Here is a 25,175-nt window from a genome sequence, read left to right as displayed (position 1 = left end):
TTTCAGCTTAAAGTTGGCCCATGGAGTGTGGGAGGTGGTCCACAAAAGTCCTCCTTGCATTTTATCATCATTTAATTTTTTTTAATGAGAAAGAGGGGAAACTATTCTCAACAGCAGTAGAAAGCACAGGAGTGCTTCCTGTGCTTTCCATAGCTTTCCCAACTCCCAAATGAGGAGTAGTAGGACCCCTGTGTACAGACTGCACAGAGGGCATTAACATAGGTAGAGTCCCGTTTTGTCTTCGAAGCCAGTCCTGCTGATATGCCTTACAGGTAAATATGCAAAGGACTGTGGCTTTAATGTGTTATGCACAAACTCAGAAAAATAGTTCACTTCAGGTGGCCTGCTTTGGAGAGTTTGTTTTAAGAACTGTATCCCTGCTTTAGGCTGTAATTGGCACTTGCCCAGTGAATGGAAGAGAGCCTTTGCCCTGCTTCCCTGTTGTTGGCCCATGCCTTAACCACGATGAAGGATGGGCATTCACTTTTCTCTTCTTTGCAGGATCGTCTCGCAGAAATAGAACATAGTCTCATAAAAGTAATGAGACTTGATAATGAAATTAAAGCTCTGGAAAGCCGGAAAAAACAGATGGAAAAGGATAACCAAGATTTGCAACAAAAGATGGAGAAGGTTTGCTTGATAATATATTTTTGTTTGCCTTATTCTAGAGTAAAATCTACATTGGCTTGGCAGGAAACTTTGATTCCCCCCCCCTTACCTTGTGTTTGTGTTCATCCATTAGTGAGCCATGTTGCTTTAACTGTATTATTTACTTCCCTTCCTATCAGTTGTTTTATTTAAAGATTCTTCTACTCATCATCTAATGTATTGGCTTGGGTAAATTTATCCATTACTAGTTCTGTGCTGAGTTATCTCATTTGGATAAGGTAAGATAAAATAGTAGGATGTCATCTTTTTGAAAATGGTCATATGGCCTATTCCAGCCAATCAGAGCTCAGTAGTTAATAACATGACAGTGTGATACTACATCAATCACTAAACATGGCTACCTGATAATATCATGAAGGGCAAACAAAGTTAATTTGGAGGCAGGCATTACATTCTGAGTTGGTGAACGCTATTGGTCCCTTTTGTTCCAGTCATTAAAAAATTGCCAAGTTGGGTGGATGCTTTTGCAAAAAAACAACAACCCTTCTTTTGTTCCTCACCTCCAAGTCAGGCTTACTGGGGTATTTGCCATGTTTTCAAAGAAGCAAAATGAACGTGGAGAGTGCCCTGAGGGGTTGCAAGGTCTTATTCAGGTACATGCATAGTTGCACCAGATTAGACATTCCTAGATCAGTGTACAATTTAGGTTATCCTCTTGTATCAATCTCTAATTTTTCTTTCAAGTTTTCTCTTCATGTGCTCATCAGGCGACTGTGAACTTCATTATTAATTCATTTGCATACTTGGAATCAGTTGGTTTGAATCTTTCATAGAAAGGTGCACAGACTGAAACATGAAGTATTTTAAAAGCTGTCTTTTCTCTCTGTACTGTAACTTCAGGTTTTTCAAGGGACTGATGAACGGCTTAGAGATATGTATCAAAACCACCAGAAAACTGTCAGAGAAAAGGAGAAGAGACTAACAGAATGTCAGAGAGAACTGGAGAGGGCAAATAAGGAATGCCAAAGGTTCAACAGAGAAAAATCAGAACTCTTGATTGAGCAAGGTATTGAAGCCCTCTTTAAAGCAAAGTATATAAGAAATGTGTTTATATTGCCTAGTTACTATAAATAAATTAGTTCATGCATTAGGGTTCTCTGGGTGATTTTGTAGTTCTTTTATACCAATTCTGTACTTGGCAGTTCTTAATGAAGATTGTTATTTTGTCACCCACATATTGCCAACTGGTAGCCCTCGGGCTAGGTCTGTCCGCCAAAATCCTGTTGTTTGGTCCCAGCAAATTTTAATCAAGGTATGGTTTTGTTTTGTTTTAAAGTGCATACTGTTCCTTTTGTAGGAAACAGGACAGAAATGCTTGAATCATTTTGCCCCACTCCACAGTGGATGATCCATCAGAAGAAGACTTCTTATGCTGGAGGAGGGCTTTAAACTTTCCTAAGAGGCACAACAGAATACAAGCCAATATTGTCAAGTTGCAAGTAAATGGAAACAGACTATTCCTGAATTATGGGAAAGTTAGGAGGTGCCAGCAGCCCCAATAGGCCAAGCTGGGCGCAAGCTTGTCAGATCTTGGGAGCTGGCAGGGTTGGCCAGGTCAGTGCTTGGATAGGAGACCACCAAGGAAGGCAGTGGCAAAGACAAGCTCTGCTTGTCTCTTACCTGGAAAGTCCTGTGGATGGGATAACCATGACTTGGTTCTTCTTAGGAGGTGCCAGCTCTCATTTTTCAGATTGATTACACAAACTTAATCTCATTGAGAAAAGGATATTGAGTCCAAAAGAAGGAAACCCTTAAACTGCGTTGTAATTGCAATGCTGGGCATTTAGATACATTCAGATATGTTGTTTACACAAGTTGAAAGAACAACAGTTTGGTGAAAGTGTCAGCAATTTGGGAGTATCTGGATACCTCTCACTGATATTCCTGCTTGAAAAATGGACATCAGAATTGTAAAGTATTCAGCAAATGCAGACTTTCTTGAAAGTTCATCTGAGCAAACATACATAAACTTAACTGCAAGAAGGAAAAGTAATACAGTAAAAGCTTTGTTGTCTGGCAATTGCTAATCCAGAATGATCAGTTAACTGGTATCATCCAGTAGGCAAGCTCTTTCCCATAGCCAACATAAATCTGTGCCTCTGGAAGCCCACATGCCCCATTTTCACCTCTCCAGCTAGCCAGTTTAATGCCTCCTGTCACCGCTAAACTCTGACAGACAGTGCAGTCAGCTGTTGTAATCTCGGGTGCTTTTCCTGTCAGCCTGCCTTGTGCTGACAGGAATCAGCAGTGCCAAAGGGGTCCCAAGTAGCTTTCCTGGTGGTCTTCCTGTTGTGTAGGATAGTTCTGTGGCCTGGGGGGAAGAAGAAGGGACCATCCAGGAGTGGCAGTTGTCACCATGGCGTTCCCAAGGGAGTGGGATTTGGTTGCTGTGGATTCCTCTGGAGAAGGGGCAGGACAGAAAAACTTGAGTATCCAGCACGTTTGATTATTTGGCAGTCTCCATTCCCCAAGGATGCTGGATAACAAAATTTTACAGTACCAAAATGGAGGGTGGGGGGAATTAATATATTGAGGTAACCTCTAAGAAGAAATATTCCTTTCCCTCTTTGCAAAGACAACAAAACCTCAAAACTTTTCACTCCATGATATAGAAGAGTCATCATGAATCTCTGGGATGTTTTCCTTTTAATGTACTGAAATGTGGTTTGCCATCAATGGAGGAAGGTATCCTTGTATGGGCAATGTCTGCTTCAAGTAAGCAATAACATGCAAGACTGTTTGAAAGTATGACGTGGCATAGACGTTCTCAAAACATATCATGGCATGCTAAGTAAACAAAGATGTAGAAGTGTTGTGAATTCTTTGATACCTGAAAGTTGACAGTGAATGCACACGTTTAATTATTAAGGTTTTATTTTGTCCTTTCTCCAAGTAGTTTAGGGGGCTGTTCACATGCCCATTTAATGCACACAGAACCCTGTGAAGCAGGTTCAGCTGAGAGAGAGAGCACGCAACTAACAAATTCATTCATTGACCTTCATGGCCGAGTGGAGTTGTGAATTCTGGTTTCTGAGATTTAGTCCAGTGGTCTAAATCACTGTATCACTGACTCTGTGTTTTCAGTTTTGCTTTTATATTTAAAGTGGAAGTTTCAGATTATCTGGAATCTTTTGTAGCCTGAGCATCTAATTAATAGAGTTGTAACTCCTTGTCATTTTTGAATGATGAAAATGCATTTAAACTTCATTGTTGTTTTATGAAGGTCGTCTTCAGCTGCAAGCAGATCGTCACCAGCAGCACATTAGAACCAGAGATTCATTAATTCAGTCTTTGGCTGTTCACATGGAATTGGAAGGATTTGAAAGAGCACCTTTCAATGAAAGGCAAATTAACAGTTTTCACAGGCTTGTAAAGGAGAGACAGGACAAAGACACTGAAGCAGCTAATCAGCTGATGGTAAATATCTATTTAACCATATTACAGAAAGGCTCAGTTAATATAGAACATCACAAGCAATCACTTGCCAAATCAGTTGCGATGTTATGCTGCAAACTTAAATTCACTTCCTTTGATGTAAGTTACTTTTGAAACCAATGGGACTTCTAGCTAAATTTAGATTTGGGTTGTTGATGTTCAGTTGCACAGAGTCCAAGTCTTTGCGATCTCATGGACCACATCATGCCAGGCCCTCCTGTCTTCTGCACTCGTCCTGGGTTTGCTCAATTTCATGTTTGTTGCATCGATAACACTGTCTAACCATCTCATCCTTTGCCGTCCCCGTCTTCTTTGACCTTCAATCTTTCCAAGCATCAGGGTCTTCTTCAGTGAGTGCTCCCTTCTCATTTGGTGGCCAAAGTATTTGAGCTTCAGCTTCAGTATCTGGCCTTCCAGGGAACAGTCAGGGTCGATTTCCTTTAGGATTGACTTGTCTGATCTCCTTGCAGTCCAAGGGACTCTCAAGAGTCTTCTCCAGCACCATAATTAGAAAGTATTTGTCCGGCGCACGGCCTTCCTTATAGTCCAACTTTCACAGCCATACATACTACTGGAAATACCATTTATATTTCGATTTCTATAACGCTCATGACCCCTAATGTTGTTTTGACTATACAAACTTTTGTTGGCAGGGTGATATCTCTGCTTTTTATTATGCTGTCTAGGTTTGCCATAGCTTTCCTCCCAAGGAGCAGGTGTCTTTAAATTTCATGGCTGCAATCACCATCTGCAGTGATCTTGGATCCCAGGAATGTGAAATCTGTCACTGCTTCCATCACTTTCCCTTCTGTTTGCCAAGGAGTGATGGGGTCAGATGCCATGATCTTAGTTTTTTGGATGTTGAGTTTCAAGCCAACTTTTGCGCTCTCCTCTTTTACCCTGAGCAAGAGGCTCTTTAGGTCCTCTTCATTTTCTGCCATTAGAGTGGTATCGTCAGCATGCGGGGAGCCCGCGTGCGGGGAGGGCGGGGTAAAAATACCTAAATAAATAAAATAAATAAATAAAATATCTGAGGCTGTTAATGTTTTTCCTGGCAATCTTAATTCTGGCTTGTGATTCTTCCAGGTCAGCATTTTGCACGATTTATTTATTTTATTTGATTTATACCCCGCCCTCCCCGCCAGAGCAGGCTTAGGGCGGCTTACATATATCCAGTAGTTAAAACAACAATATAAATAAAAGCATTAAAATCTTAAAAACAACAACATAAGGCGCTAGTGAACAATTTAAGCAGTGATGGCAAAGGCATCAACATACTAGTAAATGCAGTTGGTATTTGATTTTAAAGTCTGCGGAGCTCAGGCTGTCGGTGGTGGTATTTGGCATAGGGCCTTGATGAACTGGGTGTGGCTCCTTAACTAATGGCCTGGTGGAAGAGCTCCATCTTGCAGGCCCTGCAGAACTGTAAAAGGTCCTGCAGGGTCCTGAGGTCTTCCAGGAGCTCATTCCACCAGCGCGAAGCCGCTACTGAAAAGGCCCTGGCCCTAGTTGATGCCAGCTTGATGTTTTTAGGGCCCAGAAGGGCCAGACGATTTTGGGATCCTGACTGCAGTGCTCTCTGTAGAACATATGGGGAAAGGCGGTTCCTCAGGTAGGCCCCTGACCATAAAGGGCTTTAAAGGTAAACACCAGCACCTCGAAGCGAATCCGGTATGCTATAGGCAGCCAGTACAGTGCTTTTAGCGCAGGCTGAATGTGCTCCCGCATAGGGAGACCCAACAACAGCCTAGCGACTGCATTCTGCACCAGCTGAAGCCTCCGGATTTGGGACAGGGGCAGCCCCATGTAGATAGCATTACAGTAGTCTAACCTCGAGGTGACCATTGCATGGATCACTGTCGCCAAGTTGTTGCATTCAAGGAAGGGAACCAACTGCTTGATAGCCAAAGATGATAAAAGGCAGACTTAGCAGTGGCTGCTACCTGGGCCTCCATCGTTAGGGAGGTATCCAAGAGAACTCCTAAGCTCCTAACCTCTGATGCTGGCACCAACGGTACATCGCTGATAGTCAGGAGTAGGATCCCTCACCCTGGGCCACCCTGACTCAGAGAGAACTCCTCAGCTCCTAACCTCTGATGCTGGCACCAATGGTACATCGATAGTCAGGAGTAGGATCCCTCACCCCGGGCCACCCCGACTCAGGCACAGGACGTCTGCCTTCATTGGATTCAATTTCAATCAGCTCAGTCTAAGCCAACCAGCCACGGCCTGCTACACCAGGTCCAGATCTCCCAGACTAAAGCCAGACTGGCCGCCCAACAACAGAGGTGTCATCTGCATACTGGTGACATCCCAGCCCATACCTCCGGGAAATCTGGGCAAGGGGGCGCATATAGATGTTAAATAACATCGGGGAAAGTATCGCCCCTTGGGGCACACCACAAACAAGCGGGTGCCTTTGGGACATCTGTTCCCCTAGCGCCACCTTTTGTCCCTGTCCCTGAAGAAACAAGGAAAGCCACTGCAAGGCAGACCCCTGAATCCCAGCATCGGTGAGGCAGTGGATCAGTAGTTGGTGGTCAACCATGTTGAACGCCGCCAACAGGTCTAACAACAATAACACTGCTGAACTGGCCTGATCAAGATGCCTCTATGAAGGCGACCAATGCTGTCTCCGCTGCTGAACTGCCCTGATCCAGATGCCTCCATGAAGGCGACCAGTGCTGTCTCCATTCTGTGGCCTGATCGGAAGCTAGACTGGAAGGGATCTAATATGGAAGTGTCATCCAAAAAATCATGCAACTGAATCGCCACCGGTCTCTCAATTAATTTGCCCAAATAGGGCAAATTGGAGACCGGCCAATAGTTGGCCAATTCGGCTGGGTCCAAGGATGGTTTTTTAAAGAGGGGGCATACCACTGCTTCCTTGAGTGCCCCAGGGAACAGTCTCTCGGAGAGGGACTTGATCATGTCCCTTAGGGTACCTCGTAGCCTATCACAGCTAGCTTTAATTAGCCACGATGGGCATGGGCCAAGGTTGCAAGTGGTTGAGCAAACAGTTGGGAACAATTTATCAACTTCCTCCAGGCTGAGCAGATTGAAATAATCCAAAACATGACAAGAAGACATGCATGGAGCCTCGAGTTCACTTACTGTCTCAAATGTGGCAGGGAGGTTGTGGCGGATCCACAGTGACCCCTATTATGAAGATCAAATCAGACGTGTGCCCAGCTTGGTGTGTGGGGGCTGTTACATACTGGGAGAGTCCTGGTGCCACCATGGACGATACCAGGTCCATCGCCTGTGTGGAGGCCACATCGGCATAGACATTGAAGTCACCCAAGACTATCAGTCTAGAGTGCTCCAACGCCCAGCCCGATACAGCCTCCACCAAGGATGGTAGGCTACTGGTCAGTGCGTTGGGTGGACGGTACACCAACCAAATAGCCAAACTCTCCCCGGCTTCATACACAAAGCCAGTGCACTCTATGCCTGTGAGCTTTGGTGGTGGGGAGCGCCTTGAAGGAGTAAGCCTCCCGAATGAACAGAGCCACTCCTCCCCCCCACCCCTTAGTCGGGATTGGTGGAGGACCAAGAACTTGGGAGGAGCAAGCTGGGAGAGAGCTACTGTCTCCCCATCACTAACCCAAGTCTTGGTCATGCAAACCAGGTCCACATCTTGTTCCAGTTGTAAATCCCGAAGGATTATGGTTTTATTATTTATGGACCTGACAGTGCACAACACCAATGTCAGAGAGGGATCTTTAATCCTAGACCCCCACCTACCACCTTCAAGATGGGACGCAGGCTGAAAGGAGCCCGAGTTCCTCTATATCTCCACCCCCTTCCCTTACATTCATGCCTGGTCCCACCACTATACTTTCCCCTCCCCAGGAGTACTGGTGTCCTTTGCTCAGCCATCACCGATAATTAGTGGTCTTCGCAAGCCTCAGACCAACTAATGCACCAACTGGCAGATGAAATACCTATATGAGTGCTACTGATAGCAGTCGACAATACTCCCAATACTACTAATCCAACTAAATCCTAATCTGTCCTAAGAAAAATCCCATTACTCAGCTAAACTAATAATCTGGTTACAGGCCATATCCATTCACCTAGCCAGTGAATTTAAATAAAGGCCAGTGATAATATAATATACTCAATTTGCACTGTAATATATAACACAATTTTATCAGAGTACAAACCAAATTCATAATCTATCAAATATAAAACCGTTCAATACAATAAAGTGGTCAAACCATAATAGTTAATTATGTTAATGATGTACTCTGCATATAAATTAAATAAGCAGGGTGACAATATACACCCTTCTACTCCTTTTCCTATGCTAAACCAATCAGTTGTTCCATGTCTGGTTCTAACTGTCGCTTCTTGAACCTTATACAGGTTTCTCAGGAGAAATATGAGGTGATCTGGTACTCCCATCTCTTTAAGGACTTGCCACGGTTTGTTGTGATCCACACAATCAAAGGCGTTAGCATAGTCAATGAAGCAAAAGTAGATGTTTTTCCCTTGTTCCCTTGTTTTCTCCATAATCCAGTGAATGTTGGCAATTTGATCTCTAGTTCCTCTACCTCTTTGAAACCCAGCTTGTATTTCTGGCAGTTCTCTATCCATGTACTGCTGAAACTTAGCTTGTAGGATCTTGAGCATGACCTTGCTAGCATGTGAAATGAGTGCAATTCTGCAATAGCTTGAACATTCCTTGGCATTGCCCTTCTTTGGAATTGGAATGTAAACTGACCTTTTCCAATCCTGTAGCCATTGTTACGTTTTCCAAACTTGCTGGCATATTGAGTGCAGCATTTTAACAGCATCATCTTTTAAGACTTTGAATAGCTCAGCTGGGATACTGTCACCTCCGCTAACTTTGTTGTTAGTAATGTTTTCTAAGGCCCATTTGACTTCAGGATGTCTGGCTTCGAGGTCAGTGGTTACACCGTTGTGGTTGTCAAGGACATTGAGGTCCTTCTTGTATAGGTCCTCTGTGTATTCTTGCCATAATTTCCTAATTTGTTCTGCTTCTGTTATGTCCCTACCGTTTTTGTCCTTTATCATGGCCAGCTTTGCACGGAACATTCCCTTGATTTCTCCAGTTTTCTTGAAGAGATCTTTAGTCCTTCTCATTCTGTTGTTTTCCTCTATTACTTTGCATTGCTCATTCAGGAAAGTCTCCTTATCTCTCCTTGCTGTTCTCTGGGAATCTGCATTCAGTTGGGTAAATCTTTCCTTTTCACGTTTGCCTTCCACGTTCTTTCTTGCCTCATCCTCATCAGACCACCACTTTGCTTTCTGTATTGCTTTTTCTTTGGGATGGTGCTGATTGCTGCCTCCTGTACAATGTCACGAACCTCTGTCCATAGTTCTTCAGGCACTCTGTCTATCACATCTAAACCTATTCTTCACCTCCACTGTATATTTATAAGGGATGTGATCTAGGTCATACCGGGCTGAGTGGTCTAGTAGTTTTCCCAGCTTTCTTCAGTTTAAGCCTGAATTTTGCAATGAGTAGCTCATGATCTGATCCAGAGATCGATCGATCGATCTATCTATCTATCTATCTATCTATCTATCTATCTATATCTATATCTATATCTATATCTATATCTATATCTATATCTATATATCTTTAGTGAGAAAATCTAACCTTGCTTAACATAGTTAAATACTATGGTCCTGGATCCTGTCAGCTTTTCCACTGGCAAAAGAGGGAGGTGTAATGGGGACTGAGGGACCTGCATGGACAGAATCCTTGTAGGACAGGGGCTGCAATAAGGAGGAGAATCCGGAGACACTGAGCAGAAGAGCTGGTCTTTGTTTCTTATAGATGGACATGAAGAGTGGACATTTTCTGGATTTTTACTCAGGAGTTTAATAGATGTGTATGTCTAATGTATAGTTATACTTAAGAGAGACAATAGGTCAAGGAGGCGGAAGATGCCTCTGCATAGGATTCTGTGCATTTGTATTTATAGCACAGGAGAGTTACCAAAGAATATAGTTGACCTTGTCTGTTTATAATTCTTTTATGTATATTAAGATGCGGGTCCTGTTGATTTCTGTGAGATTAACTTCCAAATAAATATGCTTAGGATCATACTCTTCATTAAATAACTTCTGTGACTTTTTCAGAGAGAATTTGGAGAGAAGGAAATGATGAAGCAAAAGCAATTAGATGAAATAAGGGATAAAAAAACTGGGCTTGAAAGAACTATTGAGCTGAAGGTAGACATTCAAAATAAAAAGCAGCTTGAAGTGAAGAACTTGAAACATGAACTGCACCAGCTTGAAGGGTCATCAGACAGGCTTTCGGAGCTGGATCAGGAACTTGCCAAAGCGGTAAGAATTTATTTATTTATTTATTTGTAGTTCGCTTTTCTCACTGGGACGCAAGGCAGATTCTACAGCATAAATCAATACAATCAACAGAGTGAGACATCTAGTAGACAGTGCCATAAAATTTGACTTGTAGAAGTCTGGAAACCAACCAGAGGTGAGTACCCAATAAGTGTTAAACATGGCTTGGGAAATGAAAGCAGAAATTACATAGTAGGAACCTTCTTACAGCAACAGATAGTATGATATTTTTGTGCAGCTTAATTATTGAGAATTTAAGAGGCAACATCTAGTTTTTAGTGCAGCAGACTACATTTGCTTTCTCCTTTCGGATATGAATGTCATTATTGGTATTTTTCTTAAATGTTGTTTTTTTAATACTCCTTGGTGAGGAACTTAAAAGTTTCTCTTTTGAGGGCAGTCAACAAACACAGCTGCTTTCAAAGATGCAAGTGCAAAATGACAACTGTCACAGATGTTTAGCAGCCTCTGACCGTCTCTGAGCAAACATTCAACTAACAGGCAGGATAGATTTCTGAGAACTTACATTTTCCATCTGCTGCCCCCCCTCAGTGTCTTGAAGGATGGGGTGGTGGCAGTTACAGACGCTAGACCTGTGGTCCATACTTGAAGCCACTGCTTCCCTTCAGCATTTCACTAGACTAGATATTTGTGGAGGTTTGGGCTCATATAATGGCAAGGCGCTTTTAGTGGAGAAGGAGGATTATTTGTTGTTCACTTCTCCCTCCCTTCCTCTCTCTCTCTCACTCTCTCTCTCTCTCTTTCTTTGCTGTCAAATTGCAGCCAACTTATGGCAGAACCATAGGGGATTCAAGGCAAGAGACGTTCAGAGGTGGTTTGCCATTGCCTGCCTCTGCATAGCAACGCTGGTATTCCTTGGGGGTCTACCATCCAAGTACTAACCAGGGCCAATGTTGCTTAGCTTCCAAAATCTAACAAGATCAGGCTATCCTGGGTTATCCAGATCAGGGCTGTTGTTCACTACCACTGTATAAACTCAGTGATATTACAAACTCATAAAACTGCAAAAAAAGAAGACATGGCTAGAACAAATAAGAAGTAGATAGGTGTATTCTTACAATAATTATGAACAAGCAAGAAAGCCTGTTCCAATAAAAGTTTTAAAACTTCACTGGGTCAGTTCAGACATAATGTGAAACTACAGTTTAACTAAAGAAATCACAATTATCAAAACCTGCACCGTACCACATTAGGTATAGTTAGGCTGGTTACCTCAGATCAGAATGTGAAGTAGATTCTGAACCTTCTATGATTAAATGTCATGGGGAAGCTCTTTTTGCCTATGTACCATGGACATTTGCTTTGTGGTTCAGTGAGTAGCATTCCAATGTTGCCCCTTGTGTCTGTTTCTACTAGTTAAAATGTATAAAATGTATTCTGGCTCTCACATCTCTGTTTAGAAACGTGAACTAGAAGAAGCTGAAAGGAATAGCAATGTAGAAGGCCTGGAAATGGAAATAAAAGAGTTACAAAGAGAGAAGGCAAATTTAGACAGCATTCTTCGGAAACTGGATAAAGAGATGGAGCAGTTGAACTTGAATACTGCGATAATAACCCAGATGGACATGCTGAAGAAAGATAAAGTAGTGTATTTTCTCTTCTTCTCTGAATAGTCTGTTTGTTCTACTGCTGTCATACATTGAATGTTCCATTAAAATTACATCTTCAGAATTATTGATTTGACTTCTTATCGAGTATTCTGATATTACTTTAGTAGCTGCTAAACGAAACAAAACCTTACTGTTACATCATATGTTGGTGCTCTTTGTTTAAAAGGCTGACAAGGAGGAGCAGATTAGAAAAATCAAATCAAGACATAGTGAAGAATTAATCTCCTTACTGGGATATTTTCCAAATAAAAGACAGCTTGAAGACTGGCTTCATTCTAAAGTGAGGGAGATTAATCAGACAAGAGACAAACTTGCTAAGCTTAAGTGAGTACATAAAATTTGATGCCTGGGTTTGTGTGTTTGTATCAAGTTACTGTTTTAGTTCTGTTTTTTACATTGCAATGTAAACTTCTTATTGTAGCAAGTGCCATTTAAATGACTGCATGGTGGATTGTACTCCAGAGTTGATAATATGGTGTCAGTTTTGATTAATTTGTAGGCATTAGCAAATAACACTGATAATAGATTGTAATGTGCTTGTGGCAGTGGGGTCTTGCCACAAGCAGAGCATGCACATCCAAGGGAAAGGAAGTGGAAGACAGAGAGAGAAGACAGAGAATATGGTGAGACAGAGAAAGAGACAGGTGAAGGGAATGGGTTGAAAGAGAGGAACACAGACTGTTGCTAGGGGAAGTGTAGTTATGGCTTTCTGCTGCATGTGTATGTGCATCTAGCTATATGTGTGTATGCAGCAAAGAAGAATATAGTCAGGTTTCCAGAAGGCTGGCAAACCATGGCTTGGAAGCTAGTACTACCTGTAGTTGCCAGATTCAGATGTCATAGCAAACTGGTCAGTCTGTCCTTGAAAATGGAGGAGAGAATCCGGTTGTGAGGGTGCAATGCCTGTGGCATGTTCTGATCCACCAAACTATGGTTTAGAAGGGGTTTTTTGGTCTGCATTTATGTCAGAGTCTGGTAAACTTGCCAATACTTTCACACACCTACATAAGGCTTATGCGGCAAGGAAATAGGATATTTTTAGTTGGAGGATATTATCTGACTGGCAGCCTTTCCCTGCTCCAGATTGGCAACCTTATAATTAGATTTTTATTTATTATTGTGTTAAACCGCCCTCCCCCAACATTTTGAATTGGGCAGATGAAAAATGAAAATCACTTGAAACTGCAAGAGTAACTTCATCTCATTTCTGATTATAATTATACTCGTGTTTCAGCAAAGAACTTGTTTCAGCTGAGCAGAACAAAAGTCATATTAGTGCTGAAATACGAAAAAAAGAGGAGCAGTTGACCAGCTATGAAGAAAAGCTCTTTGATGTTTGTGGAAGCCAGGATTTTGAAAGTGATCTACAGAAACTTGATGATGAAATTGAAAAAACATCCAAGCAACGAGGTAAATTTATATGGCACAAACAGTTTCATATAGGTCTTAATTTCAGGTTCATATTAACCTGTATAATAATAGATGTGTTCTGCTGATTCGTCTCATGAAAACCAGTGAGAATTCTTAATCGAGCCTCAGGTCTTGCCTGCCCAATTTTAAACAATTCAGATTTTCTCTAGTTGTGTTTTTGGTTTAAATTGAGCACCAAATTTATTGGCTTCTTTAATTCATTCTTCTGGTACTTGAAACAGTAGGTTCCGTGTTGATTATAGGTTGAAATTACTTAAAGTTTATATTGACCAGAGATGTATTTGGATGTAACAGTTATCCATTCTGACCTGATACCAGGAATTTAATAAGCTGTCTTGTTTTTTGTTGCAAAATTTTCCACTTTACTTAAAATTGATTGCAACCCATCAGTTACTTGTTCTGAAAATGATATCTGTGAAAGTATTTGGATCTTTCCACTATAAATTATTTGAAGATCATAGCCTAATTACAGATAAGGTTTAGTTGCTATGGTACAAAGTGCAGCTTGTGATTAAAGCAAGAAGCTGTAGATGACAGGTGGGTCAAAGATGTCAATCTCCCTCATAGTTCCATCCTTTTATTTCCTTTTCTTTCAAGAAACATTCATGCACAATGTGATGCTTCATTGTTTTCAGTTTCAAGGTCAATAGATGGATAGAATAATGTGTAATGGTCCGAGTCGCTTAAGTGATAATTGTGTGCTTGTGGCAGCACCTGGTTTATCAACATGGACTTCATAGGATCAGACTGCATTTGGCAAATCTGATACATTTCTACCAACCCCAATATCAGTTTTGATGATAAATGTTTATTCTCCAAAACAGCTATGCTTGCAGGAGCTACAGCAGTTTATTCGCAGTTCATTACACAGTTAACTGATGAGAATCAGTCATGTTGTCCAGTCTGTCAGAGGGTCTTTCAGACAGAGGCAGAACTGCAGGACGTGATAAGTGACCTTCAATCCAAGCTGCGCCTTGCCCCAGACAAGTTGAAGTCCACAGAGTTTGAGCTGAAGAGGAGAGAGAGAAGACGTGATGAAATGATTGGGCTTAAACCGGTCAGGTGAGGGCAGTAAAGTTTACCTTCTTTTTCTTATAGGAATTATATCCTTTAGGAAACGTTTTCAGAGACTAAACCTATTTTTCTGAACAAGCTTTTCTCAGAAATTTTTTGGAAAGGAGTTTTGCTTACTGTGCATAAGAGATTTAGCATAATCCAAACAACTCCAGCAGCAGTACTGGCCGTGCCTTGGCTGCCTGCCATTATTTTCTAAGTCCTCTCTTATTTAGGAATGGGCACTATGGATATTCATTATGGAATTCTGGAATTTTCTTAGACATTGTCAAGCTGTCCCTGCATGCCCGTGGCTCGGGAAGTCTCAAAGGGGCCACTGGGGTCTCAGTGCACAGGTGGGGGAGGCCTTGACCAGCTGGAGTCTAAAGTCTCTCTTGCTCGTCATACTCCCCGGCTCTCCTCCTCTTCTACCCCAGTGTTCTGGCCTCCTTTTATGCCTCCTGATCTCCCTTCTTCACGTCCTTCCCCATTCCTCAATGGTCCCACTTACTGCCTGTCATGCCATGCTCCCTCTCAGTAGGTCAGGACATTTGCCTCTTTAAACCTCTTGTCCCGCCCTCTTCTGGCTTTGTCTGGGGTGGGGTCTCTCACCAGCCCTCACTCGCCTCCACCCTGTCCTGACAGCGGGGCTCACACCGATGCAGGCAGGTTTGGCCTGAGCCGGGAACGGGTACCTTTGAAGCTGGGCCGCCTCTTGGGAGACCCGGCTCCTGCCACCAGAGCTCCCCACTGCAGCAGCCCCATGGGTCCCCAGGTGGCCAGGCGCCATCCCTGCCACTGAGCTGTCCCGACCCAGAGCCAGAGATGGCGGGCAAACCTGTCCCCACAGGGTCCTGGGGCGTCGGCGCATCGTCCTCTCCTCGCTCCCGAACCTTCAGCACCACAGCTGGTAAGTCCGGTGTTGGACAGACATCAATTCCAAAATCAGATTTTCACATATTCGCTTAACTGCATGCCAGAATGTGCTTTTTAAAAAATTGCAAACTAGGAATGATTGTGGCAGAATTTTATTGTGTTTTATTTCAGTCCCAGAGATTGCCTAGCACTAGGAATGTATAATGAAGTAAATTTATGCAGAGTGTCTTGAGGATGATTTTTCTTTTCAGGGTGTGCCTTGTAATTCCTTTTCATTGGTTTTTGATGATCTGATAAATCAAAAGACAATTTGAGATGTATTCTGTAAAATGGTTTTGTAAACTTAACTTGTAAATACAAGCACAACTACCCATTGTTTTGAACTGATTCTACTGCTGAGAAAGATTCAAGCCCAATACTACCTTAAAGACCAACAAGATTTTCACAGTATAAGCTTTTGAGTGTCAAAGCTCCCTTTGTTAGGTATCTGACAAAGACAGATCTGACTCTTGAAAGCTTGCACTGTGAAAATCTCGTTGGTCTTCAGTGTGTTACTGGACTAAAACCTTGCTCTTCTACTACAGACCTGCAAAGCTACCTACCTGAAAGTGTTTCCGCTGCGGTTACAATATGAAAAACTTGTTACGAATTCTATTTCTTGTCAAGGCAAACTGTAGAAGATCTCAAAGAAAAGGATATACCGGATTTAAGGAACAGACTGCAGACTCTCAACAGAGATATTCAACGCCTTAAAGGTGATCTCGAAGAACAGGAAACCCTCTTGGGTACTTTTATGCCTGAAGAAGAAAGTGCCAAAGCATGTCTCCAAGATATTACACTTATGGAAAGGTACCAGGTAAGGGTAATAAATTAAGAAATATCTAAGCATCTTCAAAATTAAATCTCAGAGAAAAGGCTGGTATTTCTGTTGGCTGAAGATGTTGTAAATGTATACATACTAAGGTCTTGCTTGATAAAGACCTTGCAGATTTTGTAAGAGAAATGTCTTCTGTGAATACACGGTAGACAAGCGTATGAAGTTGCAGTCAGTTTTGACTTTCTGGCTCACATACTGTGTTTTTTTCTAAATAGTCTCCCTTCAGTAAACTCATATACAGTAATATGCAAGTTGCAATTGACATACCGCTCACTATTTGGAGTAAATCTAAAGCAGAAATTATTGCAGATAAGCTTAAAATAATGTGTAGCATCAGAAAATAAAGGGTTACCATGCTGGCAGAATTTTATAACCCCCTTTGGGTGTTTACTTTGTGCAACAGCTTACTGCTGTTGTACTGGGAACAGTTGTCATACCTTGTTACAACTACATGCTATCACGAAGAACAGAAATGTGGAAGGGCTGGGACTTCGATACTCTTGTCAGAACTTCCTAGCCACCTGGAGATCAGCTGTATGAAAGCAAAGTCCTGATTCAGATTGGGAAGGGTAGGCTTAACTCTCACTCCACCTTTTACTGATATCAGAAAGACTCCCTGAAGCAGATGTTTCTCCTGTTTATTTCAATTGAAACATGCCAAAGTGAAGGAATCCCCCACAGCTGTGTACAGGCACTCAGTGCTCCAGGTGGTTATGGTGAATAGGAATCCTGTATTTACTTACTGAATCCCCATCTGGCTGTCCCTCTTATATTACATATATATTACATAAAGTGAAAAGAGTACTTGATAGAGATGTGGGAGGTATGAATGGAGCGCCTATTTTCCACATTTCCTTCTAGCATTTAGTGCTTGTTCATGAATGCTGTAGGGAATAGGGCTAGATGACAGGGCACTGTTATGCCTTGAGCAGCTGGGAGCTTGCATTGGACTGGATAGACCTCCAAAGGTGATACTGATACCAGTGTTTTCTTGTTATTTTCAGACAGATCTAAAGGATGTTGAACGGAAAATTGCTCAGCAAGCTACTAAGTTACAGGGAGTGGATTTATGTCGAACTTTATTACAAGTAAGCCAAGAAAAGCAAGAGAAAAAGCACCAGTTGGATACGGGTAAGAGCATACAAAATGCATTAGACTGTTTGTCGCAGTCAATACAATAGATTAATGTCACCACTATATCTCTCCTTATAATAAAGGAGTTTTCGTGTGAGACGTTCCACACTCCTCCCCAGCCTTTGGGTCCCGGGTCTGTCGCTCAGGAGGGGGGGCAACCCCCTGCCTGCATTGCCTCCCTCCGTCGCCTCCGTCCCGCCCACAGAGCTGCTGGGCAGTGACTCGCCCTCAGTCTCCAGGGAGCCGCCGGGCGGGATGGACGCTCTGGCGACTGAACGCCTCTGACGCCCACCGCCTCGCCACCCGGCCTACGCCCACACAGGGATTAGTGCCCCGCTGGCACGCGGAGCGCTCGAGGTGGCCCTGCTGCTGTTGCCGCCCGGCTGCCCAGGGAGACTGTGCCGACCCCTTCCACCACCCCTCGAGCCAGGGAGCTTGCCAGGGGGCCGACAGTGCAGGCCCAGCTCTCATTCCCCACCCGGCTTCCTCGCGCTGCAGCTCCCACGAAGACTTCCTTGCTTGCCACCGTTCCAACATGACGTGCGGCACTCGGTTGGAGCTGGTGAGCCGTGCATCATTTTGCCACTGCACGCGAACGGGACCCGCACCACCTTCCTCCCCCCACCTCTCCACCTATAACTGTAAAATTACAACCACAAAACTGACAGTACTTTAGATTTGATCTCATCTTTTTAAAATTTATGTTGTACTTTTAAACATACATGCAGTTACTGGCAAAATTGAACTGAAGCAAAATCTTAAGCAAGACCAACAAAATCAGGTCCAGCATCTAAAGAGTACAGTGAATGAGCTTAAAGCAGAGAAACTTCAGATTTCCAGTTGCATGCAACGCCGACAACAGCTGGAGGAGCAGACTGTGGAGTTGACCACCGAGATTCACTCTTTGAACCGAGAGATCAAAGTAAGACAAATAACTAATGCAAACATGAGTGGTTGTATTCTTCTCTGTAATTCACATTTGTTTCAGTTTTACAAAATGATGCCAGATAGTAAAGGTTCTAGTGTGCAGACATGATGAAGGTAAAGACAGACTTCTAAAGCAAAATAGACACCTTGGTGTTTTCTCTTTCAGGAAGCAAAGGAGCAGATATTTCCTTTGGGAGCAACTTTAGAAAAATTACAAGAAGAAAAAGAAGAGTTAATGAACAAAAAGAACACAAGTTGCAAAATAATGCAGGAGAAGGTTAGAATTTTCAGCTGGGGGACCCAAGAGGAATCATGGCGGCAGGGAGGGGAACACATTTCCACTTCCCCTCCATATCTACTTCCCCACAGCCTCTTTCTTTTTTTGGCCCACTTCCACCGCCTCTCCCCTCCTCTTATCTATAACGTGTTTTTTTTTGCTGTCCTTGCCACTCAGCAGTGGATTGCATTCTGTGTGCCAGGCCCGTAGCTAATGTGGGGCCCATGGGGCCCGGCTCCCCTGCTGTTTTGTGGGCCCCTCCCCCGATCTTCAGCTCCCCCTCCCTCCCTCCAGCCCCCTCGCCCCCTGGTCGACTTGAGCCGGCATCTCCCTGTTTGAACTCATCTGAGATGAGATGAATATCTTTAGGACCCAGCAGCAACCTGTGGTTGACTGAGTCACAAACACATTGTTTGGATTGCCACAGTTAGCTCCTCCTGTTGGATTTTCTGCGCCAGAAAAGATTGTAGGCTCAGGGAAGGAGTGAGGGAGGAAACTTGATCCCCGCTCTCCTTTTTTTTTTTTAAACACGGCAGCTTTCCTAGACCTTTTAGTGTCTATTAACATTGGGATTCTGGCTCACCTCAGAGGCTCTAGTGGGGGCTGTGTGGGTGCACGCCAAGCAGACCCCCCTTGCCCTGGAGCCTTTGATGTAATTAGCTGGTGGCCCCCCCCCAAGGCCCCCTCCCCCCAAAATCCCTAGCTACGGGGCTGCTGTGTCCATGCACTGCCTGGTAAATTCTGGGCTACTAGTTCAAAGAGGACAGTTGAGGAGATGAGATTTATATAGAACTATACTGTTCATCAATTGTCAAATAAATATGGTTGGTTAAAGTTTAATAAAATGCATTAGAATTCAGGCAAAAAAGGCACTATAAAGATCAGCATGAAGATTAAGCAGTATGCTGTCTAGCTATTATCATAAAGATAGTATCTGTTTCCGATAGGCATGCATTTTCTTAGAACAATGGTAGTTTTGGATAGTCATTGTCACCCTTTCAAGTAGTTCTAGCCTAATTCAATGGTTATAATAAGCATTCTGTTAGGTGTTCTTTAGTTGATGTGTTGTCATCTATAAATAATGTCTACACATTTCTTTGAAGCAACCCATGTTTCTTTATATATTTTCCAACAGATAAATGATGTTAAAGAAAAAGTTAAAAATATTCATATCTACGTAAAAGAGATTGAGAATTACATTCAGGAAGGGAAAGAAGAATACAAACAGGTAATTAATTGCTAAATCAAGATGACATTTATGTTTTAAAGTAGCAAGATTTTAACTACCTTCTTTTTTCTTGCATAGCAAAAGGAATCTGAACTTGATGAAGTCAAAGAGCAGCTAGCCGAATGTGAGAAAAAGAAAGAGAAGATAAACAAAGAAATGGGAACTATTAGGCAAGATATTGATACTCAGAAGGTATATTTGTCTTGTTTTAAAAATTATTCCCAAATATTTGACTGATACCTGCTGCCTTTTGTATTATTCCAAATTACTTACAGCAGACCGAAATCTAAGGAAGGTATCACCCCAGAGGATTTTATAACAAGAATAAAATGCTTTTAAGTCTTAGGAATTTTTGGTCTGCCAAACTATTTTATAATTGTGCTGTAGCTTGGCGTATTGTACCATGGACTTTTCTGGGCATTGCAGAGGTTAATAATTTAAATTTGTGTGACCAGTTAATATGATTTAAATGGAGACCCTATAGTGTACTTATGCCATGGCCATTTAAATACAAAACTACAAAGACTTTTATTTCTGGAAAATAAATGAAATCTTAACAGTTCAGCCTTGCTTATATACAGCCATCCAACATGCAATTGCTATTCACTAACACCTTCAAACAGTCAGTACAGCTGTTTGTCTCAGATTTCAGTTAAAATCATTAATCCATCCAAAAGTATCATTGATGTCAAAGTTTGCTAGGTTTTATATAGTTGAATACATAGCCTACTAACTTGAACCAGTGCTTATGTTTATCAGATAGTAACTGTACAAAAAGATGTAAACCCCTTCACTAATATATATTGTTTGAATTTAGATCCAGGAGCGGTGGTTAGAAGATAATCTTACGTTAAGAAAAAGAAATGAAGATCTAAAAGAAGTTGAAGATAACATAAAGCAGTATTTGAAAGAGATGGGAGAATTGCAAGTCCCACAACTGAAAAAGTATCTTCTGATCTTCCATTTTAAACAAAAATACTTTAAATTGCAAAACAGCGGGTCTCAAGCATTTGCATATTATTCACCACATCCTGATAGGGGTGTTGTTATTAGACCAAACCATTTTCCTTTGCTCAGATAATCACTTAACTGTAGGTAGCTCTGTACTTGTGGCCATCCTTGTGGCAATTACAGCATATGCCATTTGACTGCACTGAAAAAAGTGGTTCTGAAATGCTGTATAGTCAAATGCATTTGGAGAACAGGTAGTGAGAGTAATTGTGAATGGGGGCCAGCCTTAGATGTCTGAGTTTCTGCAGGATCACCGCTGAGTCCCTGAGACCTACTCTGTTTGTTCCTCCGTTATCACTAGATTTGTCTGTCATCAAGATTTTATCATTAATGTTGGTGGCTTCCTAAACACTATAGTTAGATGCAGGTTTGTTTCTAATGCTTTATCATTCCTATGGCTGTATGGTCAAAGTGCACTAACTTGGTATCTTTTTGGTATTCCTCTCCTAAGAATGAGTACCTGTTTCATCAGAGAAATAAAACAGAGGTCCAGAGGCATCTTAAAGGCTAACAAAATTTTATCATTGTTGTCCTGTGCAGTCCCATATGGGTACTGCGCATGTGTGCAGGCCAGCCACCGGAAGATTCCTAGTTAGCTTAGTAACAGCAGGAGGGGCCCCTCCCAATCAGAGCTGTTGAGGCCATTTTCCTTCCTAACAGTTATATGCTTTGAGGAGGGGCCCCTCTCCCACCCTTAGGTTCTCTCTTTACCCTCCGCCTTGAGAAGAATGTCTTCAGTTACCTCTGGCTTTCCTACAAACTGAGAAATGTCTTTATTCAAAAAATGTTCCACCTGCTCAACAAAGATGACTCGCACTGATGAGCATTACACCTGTCTCCTCTGCCTCTGGAAAAATCATAACGTTTGGAACATGCTGTTTATGCCTCCAGCCCCTCCACTGGCTTCGTATCTCCAGATACAGGACACCATTATTCATGCTGCCATCCACTCTGAGGCTATGGAGAATGACCAGGTGCGCTGGAACGGCAGATGGAGAGTCCACATACAGTTGCTTATTGGAACCCCCATTTAGGTCCATCAGTCTATGGTTCTGAGGAGGAAGACTGTGGAGCCAATGCCAGTTCCAGTGTAGCTTCGGAACCCTCTCCAGATGATACAGTAGGAGATCAGGATCCAGTTTATCCAAGTGAGGACTTGTGTCTCTGTTCTGAGCAGATGGTTTGGATGGTGCAGTCCTTGGACGTGCAAGTCACTTCCATAGAAGCCAGACCTAGGGATAAGATACTGGGGCAATTCTACCCAGACACACCAGAAATAGTAGCCTTTCTACTCCTGGAAAGAATCCTAGACAAGAGCTAACTGTCTTCCATTCCTGCCACTGCTTGTAAAGTTGAATATGTACAGGGTTCAGCAAGATGACTGTCCCTTCCTTTTCACCTATCCTGCACCAACCTCCCTGATAGCAGAGGAGATGCAGGCTAAACAAAGAGTGGGCTCACACTCAAACAGGGTCTACACATTAATCTCTTGAAACTGAGAGCGATTCATTTAGCCCTTGACTCCTTCACAGGTCTTCTCTGTGGGAAAGTGGTCCAAATTCAGATGGAGTACGTGACTGTTAGGTGGGAAAATGGCCTCAGTGGCTCTGATTGGGAGGGGGGCCCCTCCTGCTCTGTTACTAAGCTAACTAGAAATCTTCTGGTGGCTGGCCTGTGCGCATGCGCAGTACCCATGTGTGCCTGCATAGAGACACTAGATGGACAACAGTTACGGTAAGTGCAACACTGTTCTATCATAAGCTGTCATGAGTCAGAGCACCCTTATTCATATGTATAGGAGTGTAAATGCATCAGGCCTGAATTTATATACACAACCTATGCATCTAAAGAAGTGAGCTCTAACTTGAGAAAGCTGCTGTTGGGGTGCATTTTGTCTTTAAGGTACTACTGGACTCCTGTTTTGCTGCTGCAGACTAACATAGAAACCCATCTGAAATTTTCTTTACAATATCAGAGAAGTTCTGTCAAATCCAGCATAAAGTAGCCAGCCTCTTTGATGCTCACTAAGGTTTGGAGAAAAGCAGGATATAAGTTTCTAAAATAATAAATAAATGAAGGCAAGAGCTCTTCTCTGAATTGTGTGATTCCACAGCTAGCATGGCTAATGGCCACTAATTTTATTCTCCAAGACTTTCTCTATTCCCTTTTTACAGCTGTCTGAGCTAGTAGCCATCACCGCATCTTTTCATAGTGAGGTGGATTGAATCCCAAACGCAACAGTAAGGCAATTACAAGATTAGGATCAACTATCTCAGATTAATGAAAAGCAGTGCATAATCCCCATGGAGGCAGAATAAAAGGAAGGATGCCTCACCGGGAATTCCTAATCACCACAATTGAATTGAGCCAATGTCTGTCCTTCTATAAACCGTATTCACTTCAGTGTCCCTAAACTATGTCTCAATTTTAACTTCAAAATTTCTTAATAACTTTTCCATTATACTTGTTTGTTTTCATGTAATCCAGATTTTCAGTTTCTTATGTTCAGTGCTAAGAGTTAGAGTGTTCCCTGCTTCCTTATTTCTTTAGCTTGTGACTAACTGATTACTTCCCAGGGACCGACAGCATTTAGAGGAGAAAATAGATGATTTGAAAAGAAATCACAGCTTAGCGCTGGGTCGACAGCATGGATTCGAGGAAGAGATCCTTAGGTTTAAGAAAGAACTGAGAGATCCACAGTTTAAGGATGCAGAGGAAGAGTACAGGAAAAAGATGATTGTTATGAGAACAACAGAGCTGGCAAACAAGGATCTTGACATTTACTACAAAGCGCTGGATCAGTGAGTAATGCTGTGTGGTTGTTATCTTTCCATGATGAAGTAACACAAATAGTATTTGCTTTCTTTTCACAAGCCAATAGCATACTTTAAAATAATAAAGTATCTTGTGGCATTTATTTATTTCATTTGGGAAGCGTAAGTGAAAGAGTGAATACAGGATTTTTAAAAAGCTTTTAATCTTTTAGGAGTCATCAAGGCAGTGTAAATTCATCTGTTTACATTGTGTGATTTAAAAAGCAAAATGGGATTTTTGTCCTGCATTATACTTCCAGAGTTCCTGGCACACCTAGTTAATGGAACACGGAAATATGTGCATGCTAGAGGGTAAATAGGCTGGTGAATCTGGGCTGCCTGTGTCCAATGGGTACATCATCCTACACCGGTGGTCATTTGTCATGATGCTTGAACTGGATATTTTAACAAATTGCAGTTTGTTTCTTCCTTGAAACCAATATCCTATTCTGAATTGTGGTTTAAAATCCTACTTTGTAGGCAAGAAATAAACAGTTTCTTAAGGAAAATGCTTGGATAGTTTTAGTTTAGTTTAGTTTATTATTACGGTCTTAAGACCAACATACAGAGTAAGATGCTTGGATAACACAACAAAATGTGGCTAGTTTAAAATCAGGAAGGTGTCAGTCTTAGTGCAGCAAGTGATGGAAGGAGAGTGAGCATGAACCTCAGAACTTTGTAGTTGGTTTTTAATTATAAATAAACCATGACTTGTTGGTGGCATCTGAATACAACCTATTTATTTATTTATTTATTTCAATTTATACCCCGCCCTCCCCGCAATGCGGGCTCAGGGCGGCTTAAAAGTGGCAAACGCCAATATAAAACAACTTTAAAAACATTTATAAATCCCACAATACAAAAGCATTCATAACAATCAAAGACTAGAGTGCTCTAGATGTTCAACATAATATCAGATGGCATTTTTATAACTGTTCAGCCTCATCTGCTCCAGGGACTGATGTTCATCTCATCCAGGGCCAGATAGAGATGGAATAGCGATGATGTTAGTGGCGGCTCCTACTCATACGCCTGGTGGAAGAGCTTCGTCTTACAGGCCCTGCGGAACTGCATAAGGTCTCGCAGGGCCCGGATCTCCTCCGGGAGCTCATTCCACTAGGTAGGAGCCGCCACCGAGAAAGCCCTGGCCCTGGTAGTGGCCAGCCTGGCCTCTTTGGGACCTGGCATTGCCAGGAGGTGTTGGGTCCCAGACCGAAGTGCTCAAGGGGGAACATATGAGGAAAGGCGGTCCCTTAGGTAAGCTGAACCCAGACCATGTAGGGCTTTAAAGGTAAGAACCATCCTCTTTGGAACCTGGCATTGCCATGAGGTGTTGGGTCCCAGACCGAAGTGCTCGAGGGGGAACATATGAGGAAAGGCGGTCCCTTAGGTAAGCTGGACCCAGACCATGTAGGGCTTTAAAGGTAAGAACCAGCACTTTGAAACGACTCCGGTACGCTATTGGCAGCCA

General features: G+C 42.5%; 1 protein-coding gene across 1 annotated transcript in view; it reads left to right on the top strand.

Moving 5' to 3' along the window:
• The window catches only part of RAD50 (RAD50 homolog, double strand break repair protein), a 58,524-nt gene that overhangs the window by 16,393 nt on the left and 16,956 nt on the right, over window positions 1–25,175 (top strand). The window contains exons 7-22 of the mRNA XM_015409273.1: window positions 502–630; window positions 1,510–1,675; window positions 3,893–4,086; window positions 10,222–10,428; window positions 11,868–12,050; window positions 12,244–12,401; window positions 13,312–13,487; window positions 14,333–14,570; window positions 16,104–16,293; window positions 17,319–17,445; window positions 18,177–18,370; window positions 18,542–18,652; window positions 19,788–19,880; window positions 19,959–20,072; window positions 20,698–20,825; window positions 23,468–23,692. Coding sequence (XP_015264759.1) covers window positions 502–630; window positions 1,510–1,675; window positions 3,893–4,086; window positions 10,222–10,428; window positions 11,868–12,050; window positions 12,244–12,401; window positions 13,312–13,487; window positions 14,333–14,570; window positions 16,104–16,293; window positions 17,319–17,445; window positions 18,177–18,370; window positions 18,542–18,652; window positions 19,788–19,880; window positions 19,959–20,072; window positions 20,698–20,825; window positions 23,468–23,692 — 2,633 coding nt within the window. The remainder of the gene's footprint in view (window positions 1–501; window positions 631–1,509; window positions 1,676–3,892; window positions 4,087–10,221; window positions 10,429–11,867; window positions 12,051–12,243; window positions 12,402–13,311; window positions 13,488–14,332; window positions 14,571–16,103; window positions 16,294–17,318; window positions 17,446–18,176; window positions 18,371–18,541; window positions 18,653–19,787; window positions 19,881–19,958; window positions 20,073–20,697; window positions 20,826–23,467; window positions 23,693–25,175) is intronic.

The sequence above is a fragment of the Gekko japonicus genome, unplaced genomic scaffold (genome assembly GCF_001447785.1).
Source record: "Gekko japonicus isolate JY-2015 unplaced genomic scaffold, Gekko_japonicus_V1.1 scaffold376, whole genome shotgun sequence".
Classification (NCBI taxonomy): Eukaryota; Metazoa; Chordata; class Lepidosauria; order Squamata; family Gekkonidae; genus Gekko; species Gekko japonicus.
This window is presented reverse-complemented; position numbering and strand designations above follow the sequence as displayed.